Source organism: Canis aureus, chromosome 7 (assembly GCF_053574225.1).
Source record: "Canis aureus isolate CA01 chromosome 7, VMU_Caureus_v.1.0, whole genome shotgun sequence".
Lineage (NCBI taxonomy): Eukaryota > Metazoa > Chordata > Mammalia > Carnivora > Canidae > Canis > Canis aureus.
In genome coordinates this window covers 39,857,273-39,877,513 of record NC_135617.1, presented here as the reverse complement: position 1 = coordinate 39,877,513, position 20,241 = coordinate 39,857,273, and the positions used below count along the sequence as shown (strand labels likewise).

At 37.5% G+C, this 20,241-nt stretch overlaps 1 protein-coding gene across 2 annotated transcripts in view; it reads left to right on the top strand.

Moving 5' to 3' along the window:
• Nucleotides 1–20,241, top strand: part of COL19A1 (collagen type XIX alpha 1 chain) — a 311,746-nt gene that overhangs the window by 270,687 nt on the left and 20,818 nt on the right. For both annotated transcript variants that reach the window (XM_077903490.1, XM_077903489.1), the window contains 10 exons: nt 123–173; nt 263–307; nt 733–759; nt 3,837–3,890; nt 8,612–8,656; nt 11,178–11,222; nt 11,317–11,379; nt 15,768–15,803; nt 15,939–15,983; nt 18,634–18,804. In XM_077903490.1, the coding sequence (XP_077759616.1) occupies nt 123–173; nt 263–307; nt 733–759; nt 3,837–3,890; nt 8,612–8,656; nt 11,178–11,222; nt 11,317–11,379; nt 15,768–15,803; nt 15,939–15,983; nt 18,634–18,804 (582 nt within the window). The remainder of the gene's footprint in view (nt 1–122; nt 174–262; nt 308–732; nt 760–3,836; nt 3,891–8,611; nt 8,657–11,177; nt 11,223–11,316; nt 11,380–15,767; nt 15,804–15,938; nt 15,984–18,633; nt 18,805–20,241) is intronic.

The following is a 20,241-nucleotide window of genomic DNA, read 5'->3' as shown; positions in this document are numbered from 1 at the left end:
CTTGTAGTATTAAACTCACTTTCTAAAATAAAATAGGAAAAATATCATCTGGCAAAAAGATAAAACATAGAGAGACTATCAACTTTAAAAAGAATAATTCTATATCTCTTCTCTTTCCTAAGGGTGTACCATTCAATGAAGGAAATGGAATGAGCAGTTTATATAAAATCCAGGTATTTACTTTTGTAATTATGTGAAATGATTTTCCAGTAATGGATTGCTGTAAATTCTTCTCACATTTTTCTTTTGTATTTTTTTGAAGGGAGGTGTGAATGTTCCCAGTTTTCCAGGACCCCCTGGTCCCCCTGTGAGTACAGCTTTTTATTACCAAGCATACTTTAGCTGAACAGCCACAATCAATCAATCAATCAATCAATCCTAGGTTCACTGAAAAAATACATGGTACAAATATAACCAAAATTTTATGCAGTAGGAAAAAAAATAATAATGATTATAATAAAATAGAGAACATGAACTCAGCCAAAATCATGAAAAACAACATTCTATATAGTCACTTTCTTCATTGTAAATTAAATCAATGTCCAAGCAGTCACTGTCATAGGATTCCATCAAGGTTTGTTTTGTCATCTATTCTTCAAATCCAAATTGTAGCAAAATAAAACTTGCAAATATTTTATATGTGTATTAAAGCAAATTGAACTAAAATGCTTTACATTCTATAATTTTGCTTCCACCCTTGTTTTAAAAATGACTTCCCATGTTTTCTTGTAGGGCCCAAAAGGAGACCCTGGCCCAGTGGTATGTATATTCCCATGCTTTGTGTCATTTTGAAAATAAGTCTTTATTGAAGTTTGAAAGAAGAACATCAAGCAAAGATGGCCTATTTTCTTAGATGTTCATCAATTAACTAATATTACAGGCAGGAGGCAAACCATCAAAGAAATACCAGCAATGTGTTCATTTTTAAGATGCATTGATCTTGATGTCACTGCCATTGGCCTTTGTCTCTTTTGTTAGTGTACTTTCAAAATCACTCTGTGATGGAAGAAGGCACATATGAAGTTCCTGGTAAATAGAACACTTTCTTCTGATAGAGCTATTTTGATGGTTAACTCAGTGGATTGTGGAAGTAGATTGTGGAAGAGAAATACTTACTGGAAAGAAATTCCTTAATATGTCTCTAGTCTCTCCCTACTCCCTACCCCCCCCCCCAAAAAAAGGAAGGGATTGTTTATTTGCTTTGGATGTCTTAGGCAGCTATTCAGTAGGAAATGTGGTGTGCTGTCATAAACCTGCTTATTAGGTATAATGTATCAGGTTACCATTTAGCACGGAAAGAGATCATGTCCTGTAGCCCCCTAGAGAGTGACAATTGTTCTCAAACATCCTTCTCAACCACAAAGCATCACTCCAAAGCTTCTGCCAAATTCATTAGACTCTCTTTATTCCTTGGCAATTTTTCCTGTCATGCCCTTGTCGAGCATATGTTCATATTTCACTTGTATTAACCTTTTAGCCTTGATTTATACAGTATGCTTGAAACTCAGGTATACCTGAAACTGAAATAAATTTTCAAATCACTTTTCATTGTCATGTGAATAAAATAAGGCCTTTTCATCACAATATAGTTTGGTAAAACTAGATGAATAAATTTTAAAAGAGCAAAGGAAGAAGCCATAAATAAGTAATATTTTCACATCTAAATATATTTTTCAAAGGACATGCATTAAAGCACATTTTTTTTGTTATTGGTCAGAGCCAATTTTTTCCCTGAAAGCGTAATTTCAACTAGTTAGTACTATTTTCTAAACCCCAATTATGTAATTTAGAGGTTTCCTTTGTTTTCTAATTCTGTTGCCCCTCTTATCTGTAACATTTTTATGCTTTCACCAATCCTATCTTTCTTTCTAATCTTAATTTTCTTTCATCTCGTTGATAAAAATTTCTTCCTGGTTTTTCCCTCTCCTACTGACTTACAGCCCCTCTGAATCATTTGGAGGGGCTTGACTTTTCACTGACTTTTCTGGAACATTCTTTCAAGTTTTTCATTAATAACTGCATATCAAGGTGATAACATTTTTTAAGTATTCTAATAAAAGATAAATCATAATTCACTTGGATTGAAAAACAGGTAGCAGATAGATTTGAGTAGACTTTGAAGAAATTAGACTTCAAATTCCTTAGCTACAACAAAGGATAAAGAATAAAAACTGATTAAAGGATGTTCCTTGCTTTTAGAGTTGTGATCTAAGTGGGTAAATCACAAAAGCAGAAATCTGGAATAATGAAATTAAATACCATGTAAACCCTCAGGTTTATCATACATACACCTTTGAAATTATGTCAGCACCACCATGCAACTCCCTTCATTTCACACCAGTTGCCCAGTACAGAGAAATACTACTTCCTACCAGAGAAATAAGCCAGGAATGGTAGAATTATAGATCACAAAGCAGAAAATGCAAAAGTCAATTTGAGAGGCAGAGAGGGCCCGGGTGTGTGTGTGGGGAGATTTATTCATGGTATCCTTCATTTCCCATGATGGTAGATCTGCACCACTGTTACTAGTCTTCTCAGTAAAAGTTTATAGATAAAAATTACCCTTAATTGAATTTGTCTTTTGAGGGGCTCCATTTTATTCCTTTGATATTTAATCTATAAGTGGCTTCAATTAAATATTTAATTATTAACTACTTTCAAATAAATACTGATTGATGGGGTGACCACCTTCCTCAGTCCTAAGGATTGTTGAGAATGTAAACAGAGAATCAAAGAGTTCATTTCCTTTGTCAATAATCCAGGACCTCTTTTACAGCACTTTACACAGAAAAGGAATCTGAAACCTTTTTTTTTTTTTTGTCTGATTGACAGCTTATATATTAGTGGACATTTAAAAAGATTTCTAAGGCATAAAAAGTATCAAGTAATCTACTTGCTCATTAAGTGTTTCTGTAATAAGGACAATATCATAAAAATCGAAGTTAGAGACTTGGTAATATTTTGAAGCAGATTAGTATTATGCATGCAAAAAATACATCTACAAAGAATGAAAGCTCTCTTTTCTATGTGATTATGTTGAAAGCATCCAGTATTTAAGAACATATTTGTAGTTAACATCAATTCATTAATGAGGTGGTATAAGACAACTATCTCGTCTCTCTTGATTTAAAAGTCTTAATGTTTATTTGCTCAAAATTAGCAGCTTCCTTCACCCTAACTCTTCTAAATATAGTTCTTGAGAGCCTATAGGTTCCAGCTGGCCATAGGTTCCAGAGACCATATACTAGAATATGTAAAGATTTTTTTAATGGAAATGCTTACTTATGTTCTGCCAGTGACCCATGAGCTTGAGCAATAACTTTTAGAATCATTGGAGATGCTGCTCCTGGGGCCATCCTCTGAAGCATTCACGATTCACGGCCAGCTGCAGAGAAGACTGCAGGATGGCAAACTTTGCTATCAGACCTTCATCTTCATCTGCTCTTAAGGAGTTTAGCATTATTCTCTGGTCATATTTTATCCCTGGGTACCTCACAAATTGGCAAACTTCATTAAAGCCCATCTTTCCTTCTAATTCTTATTGAAATTGGAGTTATCATTGACTAGAGGGATTCATTCTAATTAGATTCTTAATCAGAATAAAAACAATCAGAAAATATATTCATACTTCTCCAGGGAATAGCTTTATTCTCAAACTATTTTCAAATATCAAATGCAAGAATGCAGATGCTTGAAAATAGAGCATACCAATTTCTTGCTAAATTGGCAATCAGTGTTTGGCGATACTTTTTGGGGAAAAAACTTTGGTTTTGAAACCAATGCTTAAGAAACCTTTTGGTCATTGCTCCCACATTTCTTATGTTCATATTTAACAGGGAGAACCTGGTGCAATGGGGTTGCCAGGACTAGAAGGATTTCCAGGTATAAAGGTAAGTACAGGGTTAAAAATGTAGTGCACTGATTCAACACTCAAAAATGTGCCCTGAGCACCTCCTAATGGACCAGAAACTGTTTTTAGGTTTAAAGAAAACTAAGAGTACAAAGCAGACAAAAATCTCTGCTTTCAAGGAACTTATTTTCTAGGACAGGGATACAGAAACTAAAATAATAAACATAATAATATTGGTCAGTGCTATGAAAGAAAGAAAAAGTAGGGCAGGTTAAGAGGGCTCTATTAACCTTTCTAAAAAAGAGGGTTGTTATTTGAAATGTGGATCTGAGAAAGCAATATCTGAGCAAAGACTCAAATGAGTGAGACAGAGTTAGCCAAGCCTCTCAACCCTGAAGGATATATGTCCAAGGCAATATAAATAAGTTCTAGAGATCTAATATGTAGCCTGGTGACCATAGGTAACAGGTCCGTATACTTGAAAATTGCTAAGTTTTCTCACCACTATATGAAGTGATAGAAATGATCATTAGCTTGATTGTGGTGATCATTTCACAGTATATGCATATATCAAATCATCAAGCTGTGTACCTTAATATATACAATTTTTTGAAAGCATAAACATTAGGTTTATGTCCTGAGACATGAGCATTCCTGCTACACCAAAGGAGACCAGGGGAATGAGGTGAAGTAAGAGTGGTAGATGAGGTTAGAGAGGAGAGGTAGGGGTAGAAGTAAGGTGTAGCCCTGTCATAGCAGTCCTGCAAAGCAATACTTCTCAAAATATGGCTGGTAAAGGACCAGTTCCAGTCTGCAAATTCTGTTATGGGTTCTGTGGCAAGGTAAGTATAGATTGAGAATAAGTGTTTTAAAACTTGTCTAGCAAGTTAACTTTGCCATAATATTCAAACGTGATCAGCTGACTCACCTTGGTTCAGGATGTATTAGAACATAAATAATAAATTATTCCTGAAGGAACACCAGTAGTTTGAGAAGCTCTGATAATAAAGAGGCTCATTATCCATTGTGAGGACTTTATCTTTCACTCTGAGTAAAATATGGAGCCAGTGGTTCATTTCTGGGTAGAAGGGTGATGGGGTTTGCAGCTAGGTGGAAGCAGGGAAGCCTGTTAGAAGACTATTTCCATAATACATGTGGCAGTAATGTTGAATCCATTCAAAGTAGAAATGGTGGAGATAGTGATGAGTGGCTAGATCCTGGATATATTGGGAAGGTAGAACTAACAGGACTTTCTAATTGATTGGATGTGGGCATGAGAGAATAAACAGGAGTCAAAGATGACTCCAAGTTTTTTGACCTGAGCAACTGGCATGATGGGGTAATCATCAACTGAAATGAGAAAAGCTATATGCAGAGTCTGTGTGGAGACAGTGACAATGGTCAGTTTAACTTTGGACATAAGGTCAGATTTGGCAATATCCTTTATATGGTAAAGTGGAAGTATTGAGTAAGAAGAGCAATATAAAGGCATGGGGTTTCGGGATCCCTGGGTGGCGCAGCGGTTTGGCGCCTGCCTTTGGCCCAGGGCACGATCCTGGAGACCCAGGATCGAATCCCACATCGGGCTCCCGGTGCATGGAGCCTGCTTCTCCCTCTGCCTGTGTCTCTGCGCCTCTCTCTCTCTCTCTCTGTGGCTATCATAAATAAAAAAAATTAAAAAAAATTAAAAAAAAAAGGCATGGGGTTTCAAAAAAGAGTCTTAGTGGAGATTTAAACTTGGTTGTCCTAATCATATAGATGCTGTCTAAAAACCAGGAGACTTGATCAGATCACCAAGGGAAAGACAGTAGATTTTATAAAAGAGGAGAGGACAAAGGACTGAGCGCTGAGGCCTCCAACATAAAGGGGTCAGGAAGAAGAGGAGGAATGAACAAGAGAGACTGAGATGAAGTAATCAGGGAGGTAGGAGGGAAACTTGTGTCCTGAAAATCAAGTGAAGGTGATTTATCAAGGTGAAGAGAGTGATCACCTATCTCAAATACTGCAAATAGGTCAAATATGGGATGGGGATGGGGTCGAGTAGGATGATCAAGTATTGACCATTGGATTTGGCAATACAGAGGTTTAGCAATAACAGATTATTCACTATTTCACCAGTTTGGTAGGGGCAACTGTTGGATTTAAATGGATTTAAGAGAGAATAAGAAAAAAAGAACTAGAGATGGTAAATACAGTATGAAAAATACTTAAGGAGTTTTGCCACAAAAAAAAACAAAAAGCAAAGAAATGGGCCAGTGACTCCTGGAGGAAGTAGGGTAAGGTTTTATAAAATGGATTTTAGAAATAGGGCATAGAAATATTAGAATAGTTGTATGCTAAAGGAATAATCCAGTAGAATGAGGTAGGAGAGTGATGATATAGGAGGAGAGGGGAGAATTGCTGGAATGACATCCTCAAATAGCTAAAAGAAAATGGGAATTAGTACATAAATGGAGGGTTTAGCTTCAGAGAGGAGTCTGGATAGTTCATCTATGGTAACAGGTGGAAAAATAGAGTATGGAGTATAGACACTGATACATGGGAAGAAGAATCGTTTGAGATCTATAGAAGTTCTTTTCTGATTGCTGAAATTTTCTCACAGGTGGAGGAAGAAGGTGATCATCTGAGAGTAAGTCAGGGAGAAGAGGTTGGAGGTTTAAGGTGAAGGTCTTCTAAGAGAGAGAGAGAGAGAGTCCAGGGACCACGGAATATGATAACTAGGCAGCCCCAGGATTCTCCTGAGGTTCGTGGAGATGAACCAAAATGAGACCAGTCAGGGAGATATTCTCCAGGTAAAGACATAGACTTAAACAAGATTCCAGTTTTGACAGGTGAGTCAAAACTCTTAGAAGCAAGAAAGGGCCAATAGAGTCAATGGTGTACAAGAGGAATGATTTTAACAAGTGACCATGGAATTTAAACTAACTAACTAAGGAAAAGAGGTCATCTAGAGAATAGAAGGGTGATGAAAAATTTGTTCAATGGATTAGAGGTCTTATTGGCATATCAGAAGTTTGGGAGTCCAAGGTACTCAAGGGAGGGGGTTAAAACTATGGTTATCCAATTCAGAATGCATGAAATTGAGATTATGGAGGGGATGGGGTTATTGTTACTGACAAAGTCCCAGGTATAGCAATGGAAATAAGAGGTGAGATCATTAGAGAATGGTTCAAGGAACTGCAAGACCTGAACTTTGCATATTGTCCAAAAGAAGCCTTCTTAATATTAACCTTTATCAGATACACAAGAGTTTCCACTGAATAAAAAGTTTCAGTATATTCATTTCAGGGGTAAAAATCCCATAATTAAAAGGAACAAAGTGAAACTGACAAGGATTACCTGTTTACACTGTTTGCCCACTATTCTATTAGTCCCTTTTCTATTTGTCTATAGCTATGCTTTGTAAAGGTACTACTTCTATTTATATATTAGGATTTATATCCTGGTTGGTCTGGCCTTTCATTTTCATGTTTAATCTCATTGTATAGATAAATATAACTTTTATGTAGTCAAATAGCAAACTATTTTTCTTTGTGGTTTCTTATTTTGCTTTTATGCATTAAGATTCTTTCATTCTTATTCTCAACCAAAATCAGGTAGTCACTTAGTATTTTTTTCTAGTTCTTTTATACCTCATATTATTTTATTTTTACATAATCTATATGGTATTTATATGGAGTATAATATATATATAGAAAGAGATTAAACCTTTTTCAAGGAAATTATTCAGTTATTAGAACTGTTTGTTGAATAGTTCATCCCTTTCTTTACTAAAATCCTATTATGGATGTTGGTATATTTCTGAAGTCATATAGCATTTTTATATTGCATTGATATACTGCTTAATCTTTATGCCAGTATTCCATTATTTTAATTGTCATAGCTTTACTATATGTTCAAATATTGATATTGCCAATCTCCTTATTGTTCTTCTTTTAATTTTTTCTTTTATCTTCTCATGTATTTATTATCTCAAGTGAACTGTAATATCATCTGATCAAGCTGCAATTTCATAAGAATTGCATTAAATTTATAAATTAGTTTGGGTAGCAGTGACACCTTTACAACATTGTCTTGCCCTCCAAGAACAAAACATATTGCTCCATTTAATCAAGCATTCTTTTATGTCCCTGAGTGAAGTTGTGAAGTTTTTTTTAATGTAGGTTCTGCTCAACAAAAATTGCCATTTTATTATCCTATATATAACCATCAGTACTTTTAGCATCATCAGCTTTATCTAAAATATGACATTGCTTTGAAAAAAGAGTTGAATCACTCTTCTCTTCAGAGCAATTCAAGGAATCTTCTGATGGGCCTAATGAGGAGAACTACAAAACCGCTTATTCTAAACATCTTTATTCTAACCCTACATCCAATGAGACAAGTATAGGAAAAGCATTTTAGAAGACTTCAATATGCTTTCTTTTTTAAGTATTGGTAATGGATTACTTTTGAATATATGGAATAAAAATACCAATCTGACTAATTTTAGCTGTCAGTATGTGTGGAGTTATATTAAAAATAGGTCATAGAAATGATTACCTAAATGCTTGTTTTCATTGATTATTATTTGCTTTAGTTCTTTGAAAAAAAATCTTTAATTCAGTTAGCTATTCATTTTATTTTCCCATTCAATGATATTGATATTTATCAGTACCAAAGAAAAACTTTACCAAATCCAAATAATTATTTGAGCACTTATTTTATAGGTTAAGATTTTATAGATATCATTATAAATAACAATTTTTTAAATCCCAACAGGGGGATCGAGGCCCAGCAGGTCCTCCAGGAATAGCTGGAATATCAGTGAGTATTCTACATTATTTTCACAAGGAAACAGTTCTATCTCCACAGTAACCTATGGCTAGTGATCAAGAAGGGCTGGGGAACACACAGTAGCTCCTATAGCATTAGGTTCTAAAAACATCCAGTTAAAAAAATAAAACCACCTTGTCTCTGTCCATCCTCAAGAATACTCCTTTCTTTTTTATTTCTTAAATTATTTTTAACTATTTATTTTAGAGGGGGGGAGGATCAGAAGGAGATGAAGAGAGAATTTCAAGCAGACTCCCCACTGACTGCAGAGCCAAGCCCAAGATGGGGCTTGATTCCATGACCCTGGGATTATGATTTGAGCCAAAATTGAGAGTCCAACACTTCGCTGACTGTGCCACCCAGGCACCCCAAGAATGCTCCTTTCCTTATTTTCACCTTTTTCATACTTTTTGTCTTTTTCTTCCCAACTCTCTTAAGGAAGGGAGGTGATGTTCAGTTATTTGCCTATGCTGATAACGTTAGCACACAAGTACAACTTTGAGAAGCTTGTATTATTTCTCTGTTCTTGTCATATTTAAGGTTTCGTGGCCCCAAAAAGACAAAGTTCTTAACCTCAGGCATGTACTTCAAGTTCTTGATATTAAGCTGCAATCTGCTTGAGTTTTCCCTCAGCCTGGTGTTATTAACAGATTTTTACTGCTGCTAATGTTTCCTCGTAAACTAGCCCTTCCAGCCTCTCAATCATTTTTGTTGCTCTCTGGTGTCAAATGTTTTAATCTCATCAAGGTCTTTTCAAATGAATAGGAAGTACTCCAGGAAAGGTTGAAATCATTTCTCTGAGCCCTAGGGATCATTCTGATCTTCATTCATGATGCTCTAATTAAAATTTTGTGGCCATACTTTATGAATAAGAGCCCATTTATCCTTTTGTTCAGTGCCCTGTAGGGTAGGCCCAAGGTAGGAAAGTCAGTGGAAACCCTGTGCTTGAATCATAAGAACACAAGATAAGAGAAGGCCCTACCATCACACTCACCAGCCCCCATTGACATCTACTGACACCCAACACCACTCAGAGCATCTACCACCACCTATCACTCCCATTCTTTAAAAGGCCAGGGGCCACTCTATTTTACTGTATGTAGTTGTTAAGCCTAATAACAAAAATCTTAAATCCATCTAATGTAGACAAACATCCTTTATAGAGGATGAATCCCCTTATTTAGCTGTTCTATCCCTTTCTAGTATACTCAAGCCCACCCCGATTTCTCCAGGGCTTCTTTCCCCTACTTCTCCCCAGGATGACATATGGGTATAGCAGAGAAAGTGTCTGTGAGTGCTGGCAGTGAGGTGAGGCCTCCAGTTAGCATGCTCTCCCCTAGGTTCTCCAAGCTCCACTTGACCTTTGAGATGGCTGCCGCCTTCTATCGATGTCCCTGATACCTTTGTCTCAGATCTCAATGGCTGAGCGCTCTCCTCCTTGTGTCCTATGCCAAGACCATGCTGGACTTTAGCCTTCTCAGCTTTAACAAATCCCCCAGCTCAGGCCCACAAGAGCTTCAGCAGTTGCTACTGATACCCACAGGTTCTGGGGAACCAGGGCTGCTCTGTCAGGCCTTGGGTCTGCCTAACTTCATCACTCAGCCATATCTGAAGCTGGGAGGGGGGCTCCTCTCAGAATTATAGACAGCAAGAGGAGAAAAGTGCTCTCCCTTTGGAGTGTTCTCCCCCTGGGGAACCTACTAGGGTTTCTGCAGCTTCGGCCCCATGCATCTCTGCATTATTTGTTTTTCTTTTTTTTTTATTTGTTTTTCTATCTGCATTAGATAATAGGTATAAGATAATAATAGGTGTACTTGACTGTGATAAGAAGTTTATCCCTGCATTATTTATTTTTCTATCCACATTAGGTCTAAGGAGTAGGAGGTGATTCCATCTTTAAGCTTGGTCTGGACACTTTGGCACTTCTCACTTCCAATCACTCATGACCCATCTTCCTCTCTTGTCCCTCCCAGTGGTTTCTCTACCCAACATTTCTCTGTTGCCAGTCCTCCAAGACATAGTATGTTGAAACAAATCAATCGTATCCTCTCCCTTTCAACCAAACATGGCTTTTCAAGTATAACTTTTTTTTTCCAGGCTATCCTACTATAAGCTTACAAATCCTCTTACAAAACACAAAATCTAGGAAAGATTTCTTTGACTCTGTGTGCACTCCCAACCCCAAAGTAAAGAAGAGCTGCCAATCCAATAGGCACAGGAGGGATTTCAGTAATGATGATACATTGGTTTGATATTTTCAAAAATATTATCATCCCCTTCCACCCCTCCGCCATACACATATATGTACATTCAGAGACCTGTATCCTAGTCTGTACCTTGGAGCCTCCAGAGTCAAGTATATGTCCCCATAGACTCTGTGCCATTAGGAATGCCATCTTAGTATAGAGAGCCACAGGCCTGGAGCACATTAAATGCATAAGTGGGGAGGGGAAGCACATGGTCTCATGCAATAATTTGGCTCCTAACATTTCTCCTTGATTTGATTTCCCAGGGAAAACCTGGAGCCCCAGGGCCCCCAGGAGTTCCAGGGGAACCGGTAAGTTGCCAGCCACTTACTTAATAGTTATACTTGCATGTGGTTTCAAAGCTTTTCTTAGCAATTAATATCCGCTATTTGGACATGTCTTTAGGGTGACAGAGGGCCTGTTGGAGATATAGGTTTCCCTGGACCAGAAGGACCCTCTGGAAAGCCAGTAAGTACTTACCACTATTTAAAATTTGCCAGTTTGAGAAATATTCTAAGCACCACTTCTCTACCTATCTCCTTGGGAAATCCGACATGTAGTTTCTAAGGAAGTAAGAGCAAGTTACACAAATGGATTTTTGGGTGTGCGATTCTCACTGAGTTTCCTAGCTCCCTATGAGGTATCTTTATGTCTTAAACAATGATGAAAGAAGTGATACTTCTTTTTAAAGTGTCAGGAAATTAGACTCATTTCTCTCATTTCTTAAGTCTGATGTTCTCAGAGTTAAAAAAAAAAAAAAAACAAAAAAAACAAAAAACAAAATGGCCTGTTGTATCCTAAAATATAAAGAAACTGAAGGCTAACAGATATAACTCCTGGGTGCTAGGCTAAAAACTAAAGTAGAAGCTACTTTCTCAGATTCCCTTCTTTATCTAAGGACTCAGTTTTTATACTTTCATATATCATGTTTCCAAATATAGCATCCCTTGTGTCCTAAAGGAGTACTTGGATACTGACATATATGGATGTAACACTGTAATAACCAGTCTTACTAATTCAGAGCAATTCAACCTATATTCATCTAGTCTCTGCCATTTGCCAAAATTGTGCTGGGCATGAGAGAGGGGACAAAAAGATGAATGACATATACCCCACTCTCAGGTTTACTTTTTATAGGAGGCCACTGTTCCTTTTGCTTGTCTATTTGCCATGGTATGTGTGGGGAGGCAGTGCTATCAGAAGAAGGGAGATAGTGAAGGTGAACAAGCAGCACAGAGCTCATGAGGCTGCTTGGGGATCTCTGGGAGACCTTCTGGGTCTGAGTACTCCCTGGCCACCATCTCCTCAGACAAGGCAACATAAAAATATAGGAAGCATACACAAGTTAGAGTCAGAAAGATATAAGTTTGGGTTGTGACTCAAAGGGTTTGGTGAGTCACTTAAGTAACATGACATATAGTAAGCATTGCCAGTGCCTGGCCCCAGGAGGCTCTCAACAAATAGCTTCAATCCCTGATTTCCCCTTCACCTCCTGTTCCCAACTCCCTAGCCTACCCCTGTCCCCAACCATTTCCTAAAATGCTTGCTGAGGGGATTATGCAAAAAAGCAATTTGTTTTTACAACAACTACTATTTCTTGAGCACCCACTAAAATGCTAGGCACTCTCTGGGTGCCAGCAACTCATGGCTTTACATTCTAGTATAGGGGCACAGACAACAAACAAATAAATATAAGTGTACACACAATTTAAGGTAGAAATAGCTCTAAGCAGGGTGAAGCACTAGGGTAGCATTTCAATAGAGCAGTTGAAAAAGGCTTTCTCTCTATTTAAGCGAAGACCTGCATGAAGTGAGAGATCAAACCTGGAGTGGTTGTCGAAGCATTGTTTCAAGGAAGAGAAATGGCCATAGAGGAGTGAGCCTGGTGTATTGACGGAACAGCAGAAAGTGTGAAGTTAAGGAAACTGAGTAGGGAAAAATTAGAGAGAAAGACAAACCAAGAGAGACTCCTAACTCTGGGAAACAAAGAAAGGCCTGCAGAAGGGGAGGAGGGTAGAGGGATGGGGAAACTGGGTGACGGGCATTAAGGAAGGCACTTGGTGGGATGAACACTGGGTGTTATATATTGTCAAATTGAATTTAAATACAATATTCTTTAAAAATAAAATCCTTTGAAAATATTATTAATGAAAAAAAAAGAATGCACTAAGCTAAACAAAAATGGGAAAGATACTGAGAGAGAAGTTGTTAGTGGCTAGGCCTTGAGGAACTTCAAAGCCATGAATGGAGTTTGGATTTCATTTGAAGTCTGATGGAAAACCCACTAAAGCATTTGTAGTAGGGGAGGAAAATGACCAGAGTACATTTTAAAATATCACTCTATTACATGGAGAGCAGACTATAGGAAGCAGGATAGATGCAGACAGACCATGAAGAAACGTTGCATAATATTCACGAGAAATGATGAGGAGGAGAAAAAGGAGATCATGAGGAAGAAGAGAGTTTAGGATGCACATCAGAGTCAACAAACTCGCTGATGGACCAGATGTGGAGAGTGAGGGGGCAATAATTCTCTGTTATAGACATATTCAACCTCAAGCACCAGTAGACACCCAAGTGGAAATGCCAGTAAATAGTGGATATACACATCTCGAATTAATGGAGAGGTCTGTCTAGACTGGAGAGACTGATTTGGGTATTCAAACCTGAGCCTGAATGCAAAGGAGTCACTGTGGACTGAAAGGGAAGAGAGCACTTCAAGCATTGGGAACAGGACCTGGCAAAAAGACTGAGAGGGTACAGCTGCTGAGATACAAAGAAAACCAGGTGAATGAGTTTTCTTAGATGTCAAGGGAACTAAGTGTTTTAAGGCAGAGAAATGATAAACATGAAGATAAGTAATGTGAGAGCCGACAGTTCTCCACTGTGTTTAGAAATGTGGTGGTCTTTGGTGGGAGAGGTTACAGCATGCTTGTATCTTGATAAGAATGATCCAGTTGAGAAGGGAAATTTTGATGGTGCCATGGAAGTGGAGGTAACTTTGAGTAGGGAGAGAAGACTGGAATTCCACTCAGAAGTGGAAAAGTGGTCTTCATGAAGAACGGGGGCAAAAGTTGGTGTACAAATTCATGTAGGTTGGTGGATCTCATGGAGGGAAGGAAGGTAAGGTGGTTCCTTCGTATTTATTTTCTCCGTGGAAGAAAATTTGAGGAAATCAGTTGAGTGTAAGGAATCAGGTGGTGATGCTGGGGATTTGAAGACACAGGAAAATCTGTGAAATAATATTCTGGGAGAGAAGGAAAGGGAGCCAAGTCAGGAAATACAGGATTGCCTGATAATATAGAGAGGCTACTTGCAATCCGCCATCATACATTTAGGTTGGAACAAGTGAGCAAGGTTATGTGTTTTTCTTGAACCACAGTCAACTGCTCAGATGCAGACATGTGGTAGACAGAAGGCTGGTTATACCCAAGGATGGAGTTCTTCCAGATAAGTGAGATGAGGGAGGGCAAAGCAAATATATACAGGTTATTCTAAAAATCCTTAAACGCTGTATTCCCCTAGGAAAAGCAAGTTAATAACACCTTTATATACAAAGGAGAACACACATGATAGTTTTTAATGAATTACAAAAGAAAAAAATAACTTTAGGGTTATTTCTTTCCATACATTGTTACCAAAAGCATGATTTATATTTTTACACTAGATTTATCCTCTTTTATTCAAGTGATACAGTTGGGGTTTTTTTTTTTTTTCACATCCTGTCCTTAATCAGCTTTATCTTTTTTGCTTGTGTTTCTGGTTGTAATAAATTCTTTGAACCATACACTGCAGGTAACATGTTCTTAGTTAAAGTACTTTAGATAATTCCCAGGATGTTTCTCAGAGGTTGGGGGACTTTGGTTGGGTTATCAACTGTGACAGATTTTAGTGTAATTTACAGCAGTGAAAACATGTGGTTGTCTGCAGTTCCAGCCTCATAGAATCCATTCCAGCACAATAAAACTCTCCTAGGCTTTTCAGGGGAGCATGTCCGTGCAATTGCCTGCTGGCTAAGAAATCATTTTCCTCACCTTGATCTCTCTCTTCAAACCAAATCTCAAAAACACATCTGCTCTTGGACTCTAGGTATTTGATTTGACCCCAAGTGCTTTTCCTTTTTACATCTCCTGGCCAATAGTTCTCTCAGTCTTATAAATCTCTGAGCAGGGGGCTTTATTTCCACCCCCAGAGCTGCCTTGTAAAGTTTGGGGAACTTCCAGTTTACTAATAAAAAAAACACTATTTAATACTGTCAAAAACCATGATTACAGATTTCTGACTTTTCTTTCACATTCTCCAACTGAAAAAATAATAAATTGTTCTCTGGCTGACAATTTCTTTTATAGTAGGATCATGCTCTGGCCATGTTATGAAATTTCCCCAGCAGCAACTGAGACCATTTACTGAGAATGATTCTCTGTGCTGGAAAATTGTTGGAGGGTAAAATAAACACCACACACCAGCCACCCAGCACCAAGGGGCACTTATTTTTCAGAATGTACCTAATAGAATAAGTAAGGAAAATAACCTTGTTGACTATTTACAGTGAGCTAGGCATTTTTCGTTACTTCACCAAATTCTTAAAGGCATTATTTTATCCTCACCTTATAAGTAAAAGAAGCTGATGCTACTACATTTCAGTAAATTGCCTGAAGTAAATGGAACTCTCAGTAACAGTTAGAATTTGAACTCAGGGCCATCTAATTTATTCCTTTGTTTTCTTTTTCACCGTGCTGCCTCACCAACATATGAGAAATATGATGATTAAGTCCTTGAAGCTTTACCCTTTTATTGTGCTTCACTATGTCTACTAATGTAGAATTAGAAATATTAATCATCTTTTGTCTTTATAGGGAATAAACGGAAAAGATGGATTACCAGGTGCTCAGGTATGGAAATACCACTTCAAATAAATGTTCTCATGTAAAACCTCATCCGCAGTACTTGTCAGAATACTTGATTGAGCGGGCTGAGGAAACATCTTGGCAGGCAGTGATTTTTTAGTGTTGACATTTGTTTTTCAGGGTATCATGGGTAAACCTGGAGATAGAGGCCCCAAAGGAGAACGCGTATGTATATTACTATTCTGATCATTATTTAAGCCTGCCTGCTGCAATTGCCTCATCCTTTGAGTTCAACAATATGTGTGCAGATCCCTGAAAATCCCCCACTACAAAGAGTCTAGGTGTATGTGATCCAAGATCTCTTCTATGCATAAAATAGGCCAATTAAAGGGCCCAGAAGCAGGCCTTATGGCAGGTACATCTACAAGAATGATCTTTATTCAGAACTAAGTCTAGTTTGCTATTCCAGTTTGGAAAGCTTTTATCCTCCTCTCTCAGACGCATATTTCTACTATAACGATCACCCATTTTCTTGTTACATAGACAACCTCAGCACTATTGATGTTTGGAGGCAGATAATTCTTTGCTGTAAGTGTCCATCCTGTGCATTGTAGGATGTTTAGCAGCATCCCTGTCCTCTATCCACTGGATGCAGTACCACTCCTTTCCTCCAGGTGCTACAACCAAAAATGTCTCCAGACGTCACCAAATGCCTTCTGGGGACCAGAGTGTTCCTAGCTGAGAATCCTTGACCTCGTGGAATACTAATTTGAATAAGGGGGGGGGGGGTATGAGGAACTAGAGAAGTGGAAAGTGGAACTGAACATATAGAGCAACTAGTAATGCCAATTATGTGAAATGCCTTTATTTGAATTGTTTTGGTTGTTGATATTGTTCCAACTTCCCATTATTTTCCTTCGTGAGCCATAATGTTTTCTAGTAGGGTTGGAGGCATCCCACTGCAAAGATTACTCAAGCATTTGTGATTCAACAGAATTCTAGTGGGAGCTGCTAGTGTGTGTGCACCTGTGTGTTTGTGTACTGGTGTCTAGTTTACTCATTTTTACTTATCACACAAATAATTCATGATAACTGAGGGACATATGAAAACAGATAATATAAAGAAAAAAGAAAGAAAAAAAGTCTTCGTTATCCCACTGTTTAGAGAGATAAGCATTCTCGATTTTGGACAGGCACTATTTTGGACACGTCTCTATTTCTCTCATACATAATATACATATATACTTAATGTATAAATACAAATTAATATATGCTTTTCTAAAAAATGCGTTCATACTATTTTGTAAATAATTTTTTTCACCTAACAATATATAATTACCATCATTCCATGTCAGTAAATACAGATCTGCCTGTAACCTTTAGTGGCTATGTGTTATTCCACTGTTTGGATATACCTTACTTCACTCTCCTAGTCTCCTTTTTCTGGATATTTATGTACTTTCCGGTTTTCATAATAAACATCACTCTAATGAACATCCTTGTGCCTAAATTATAAAACAATTTTAATATGCTAAAGACTGTGATTATTTTGTACATGGTTACAGTATTGATCAAGACATGCTAGTACTTCTTTTCTCTATTTTTAAAAATTTTACCCTTCTCTGGTATTTCCCCAATGTGAACTGATATAGTACTTGTATACAGATACATTTTTATAACTAAGACAGTAGCACTGAAATTAGGTCCATCTGCTTTTTCTTCTTTCTACATGGCCTCTTTCTGCATCTCTTCATTCCATGATCAAATAGATGCCTGTAGTTGTTCATTTGTTTTCATTACTTTTTTTTAAATTAAGAGAAATGTAGTTTGGCCTTTTGCACAGTAGTCACCAATAAAAGAATAACACAGTGAAATACAGGGCAGCCTCAGTCCACCATTCCATCATATTCGGTGTGATCATCATCTCCTGGCATTGTAGAACTGAGTATTTGGAATATATGTAACAAACGTGCTATGGTATATATATATAGACCTTTCTCCCTACCTGCCTCCATCCTCTAATGCAAAAACACATGAAGTAGTAGACACCATGCTGGGTAAAAGTCAGAATTAAATAAATTTCTTACCAAGTCAAGCACACCTATTATTATCTTATACCTAATTTATTATGGCACTTTACTCAATGAATACTCTCATAGTTCATTTGTGTTATTAAGCATATGATCTCAGTGATGACCCTCCACCCCAACCACCTACTCTGAACCTTTTCAAAGGTTCTCCTTTCTCATTTTCCTGAGTTGTATATCTTTTGGGACATAGCATGTGTGCCCCTGCACACACACACACACACACACACACACACATTCATGTGTAAAACACAAAGAAACCTACCCACAGAATCTAATAAAGATTCTAATAAAGATATACATTTCCCTAAACACACAGGAGGAAGCAGGAAAGAAGGAAAGCACGCGATCTGAAAGAAATTTTGAATGTCCTAAAGTTTTACTTAATGTAAAATCTTGGTGAAAAAATCCTCTTAGCAAACTCTCTTTATTATTGCAAAGGAGACCCACGTCTGAAGTGAGAGCTGCTGTTGACTTTCAAAAGTGTCATCATTCTAGACTGACAACCAGTCTAGAATTGTCACTAACTTTTTATTGAGTGCCTTCAATATGCCAAGCATTGTTCTAAGCACTTGACTTGAGTACTTCATTGCTCAGCATCACCCTCTTTGAGTGTGCACTATTAATATCTCCATTTAATGGGAGAGGAAAGTAGGGTACAGAGGGCTTAATTCCATTATCCAAAGTCCCATAGTTAGTAAGTGCCAGTATGAATCCAGAATGTTTGCTCTTAACCACAGTTCACATGTTTTAGAAGAGATCATTATTATTAACTTTTTCCTTAATAGGGTGATCAGGGAATTCCAGGAGACAGAGGCCCACAAGGTGAACAGGGAAAACCAGGCCTTCCAGGCATGAAGGGAGCCATAGGTCCTGTGGGGCCACCAGGAAACAAGGGCTCCACGGGATCCCCTGGACACCAAGGCCCTCCAGGCAATCCAGGCATCCCAGGCACACCGGTAAGTGGTGCTGAGAGCTCCAGCAGCTCCTGGCTAGTATTGACCACGTATCCCTTTTACAGTGAAAGCAATTATAATCCTTTTAAAAGTAATAAAATTAACTAAACTGGTCTCTGCAAGGGTAGCATAGCTATCATTTATTTCAAGTTATGTGCCAGATCCTCTGCTAAGTACTTGCTATTCATGACCTCAGTAGATCCTCACAACTAGGAAGACTGGTGTCCTGAGGGTCTCACTTTCACAAATGCAAAAACTGAGAGTTGACTTGTTCAGGATCACAATTATTTAGTGGGTGTAGACCCAGTTCTGACCAACTCCAAAGCCATGCTCTTAAATACCATCTATAATGTCTCCTTAAACTACACAGACAACATATATCTGTTTTATGTTGAATCTCTCTTTGTCGAATATGAGAACAACAGACCTGCCCTGAGTGGTACTTTGAATTGGAAACAGGCCAAGAAAGAGTGTTTGGTTAAGGAAGCTCATATTATTATAAATATCCTCAGGAAGAGCGGTGGATGGCCATTCACAGAGCAACTTAATCCAAAAATATCCTTGTCAGGGAGAAAGGAGAGTCCTGGAGTGAGGGCTGGGAGTTAAGGACATGCTGTCCTCAGATAATCAGCCAATACCAGATGGAAGGCCAAACTGGGCATTCCTACAATATTGAGATTCTTTATTTTTACCCACTTTCTCTAAGCTCTACTTGAATAAAGCCCGTGTAATGAGATCTCAGTGCTGTGTCAGTAATTGGTATTAGATGCATTAACTCAAGTTCATATGTCCCATATACCATGAAAATAAAATATTGAAAGAGAGCATTTTTGGAACTATTCTGTCCTACAGAAATCATCATTTTATGAGCCCATCACATTGTCTTTAATGTCACACATATACCCCTGGATAATAGCCACTAAAAAAAGAAAAGAAGAAGTGTAATAAAAGACTTTGAAATCCTAACCATCATGAAAAATAATAGCTCTCTTTTAAAAATATCAAGGTACTACAGTAAAATATTACTATTATAAATGTTAGATTCTTTGCCTAATTCATATAACTTCATTTGTCAAGGGGTTAAAAATTCAACTGACATCATTTACCTACTTTCCTTTCTCATGTTCCATAGTTTTCTATTAAAAAAAAAGAAATTTGCTTAATACAAATATGCTTACAAAGTGTAAATTACAGGGTAAACTATACCATAAAAATGAGTAAAACTTACTAAGTTTTAGCCCATGAATAAAACATTTTAAAGAATAATCCAGCATACTTGGAGTTCTTTTCCTTTGAAGATGCATAGTATCAATTATATATTGACTGTACCAGTGCCTAGGCATTGGTTAGAAGTTAAATTGTGCCTGAGATATTAATGTCATGATAACAATTCAAGTTCTGTTACTTCAGAAAAGGAAGTAATAGGAAATGTCTTTCCTA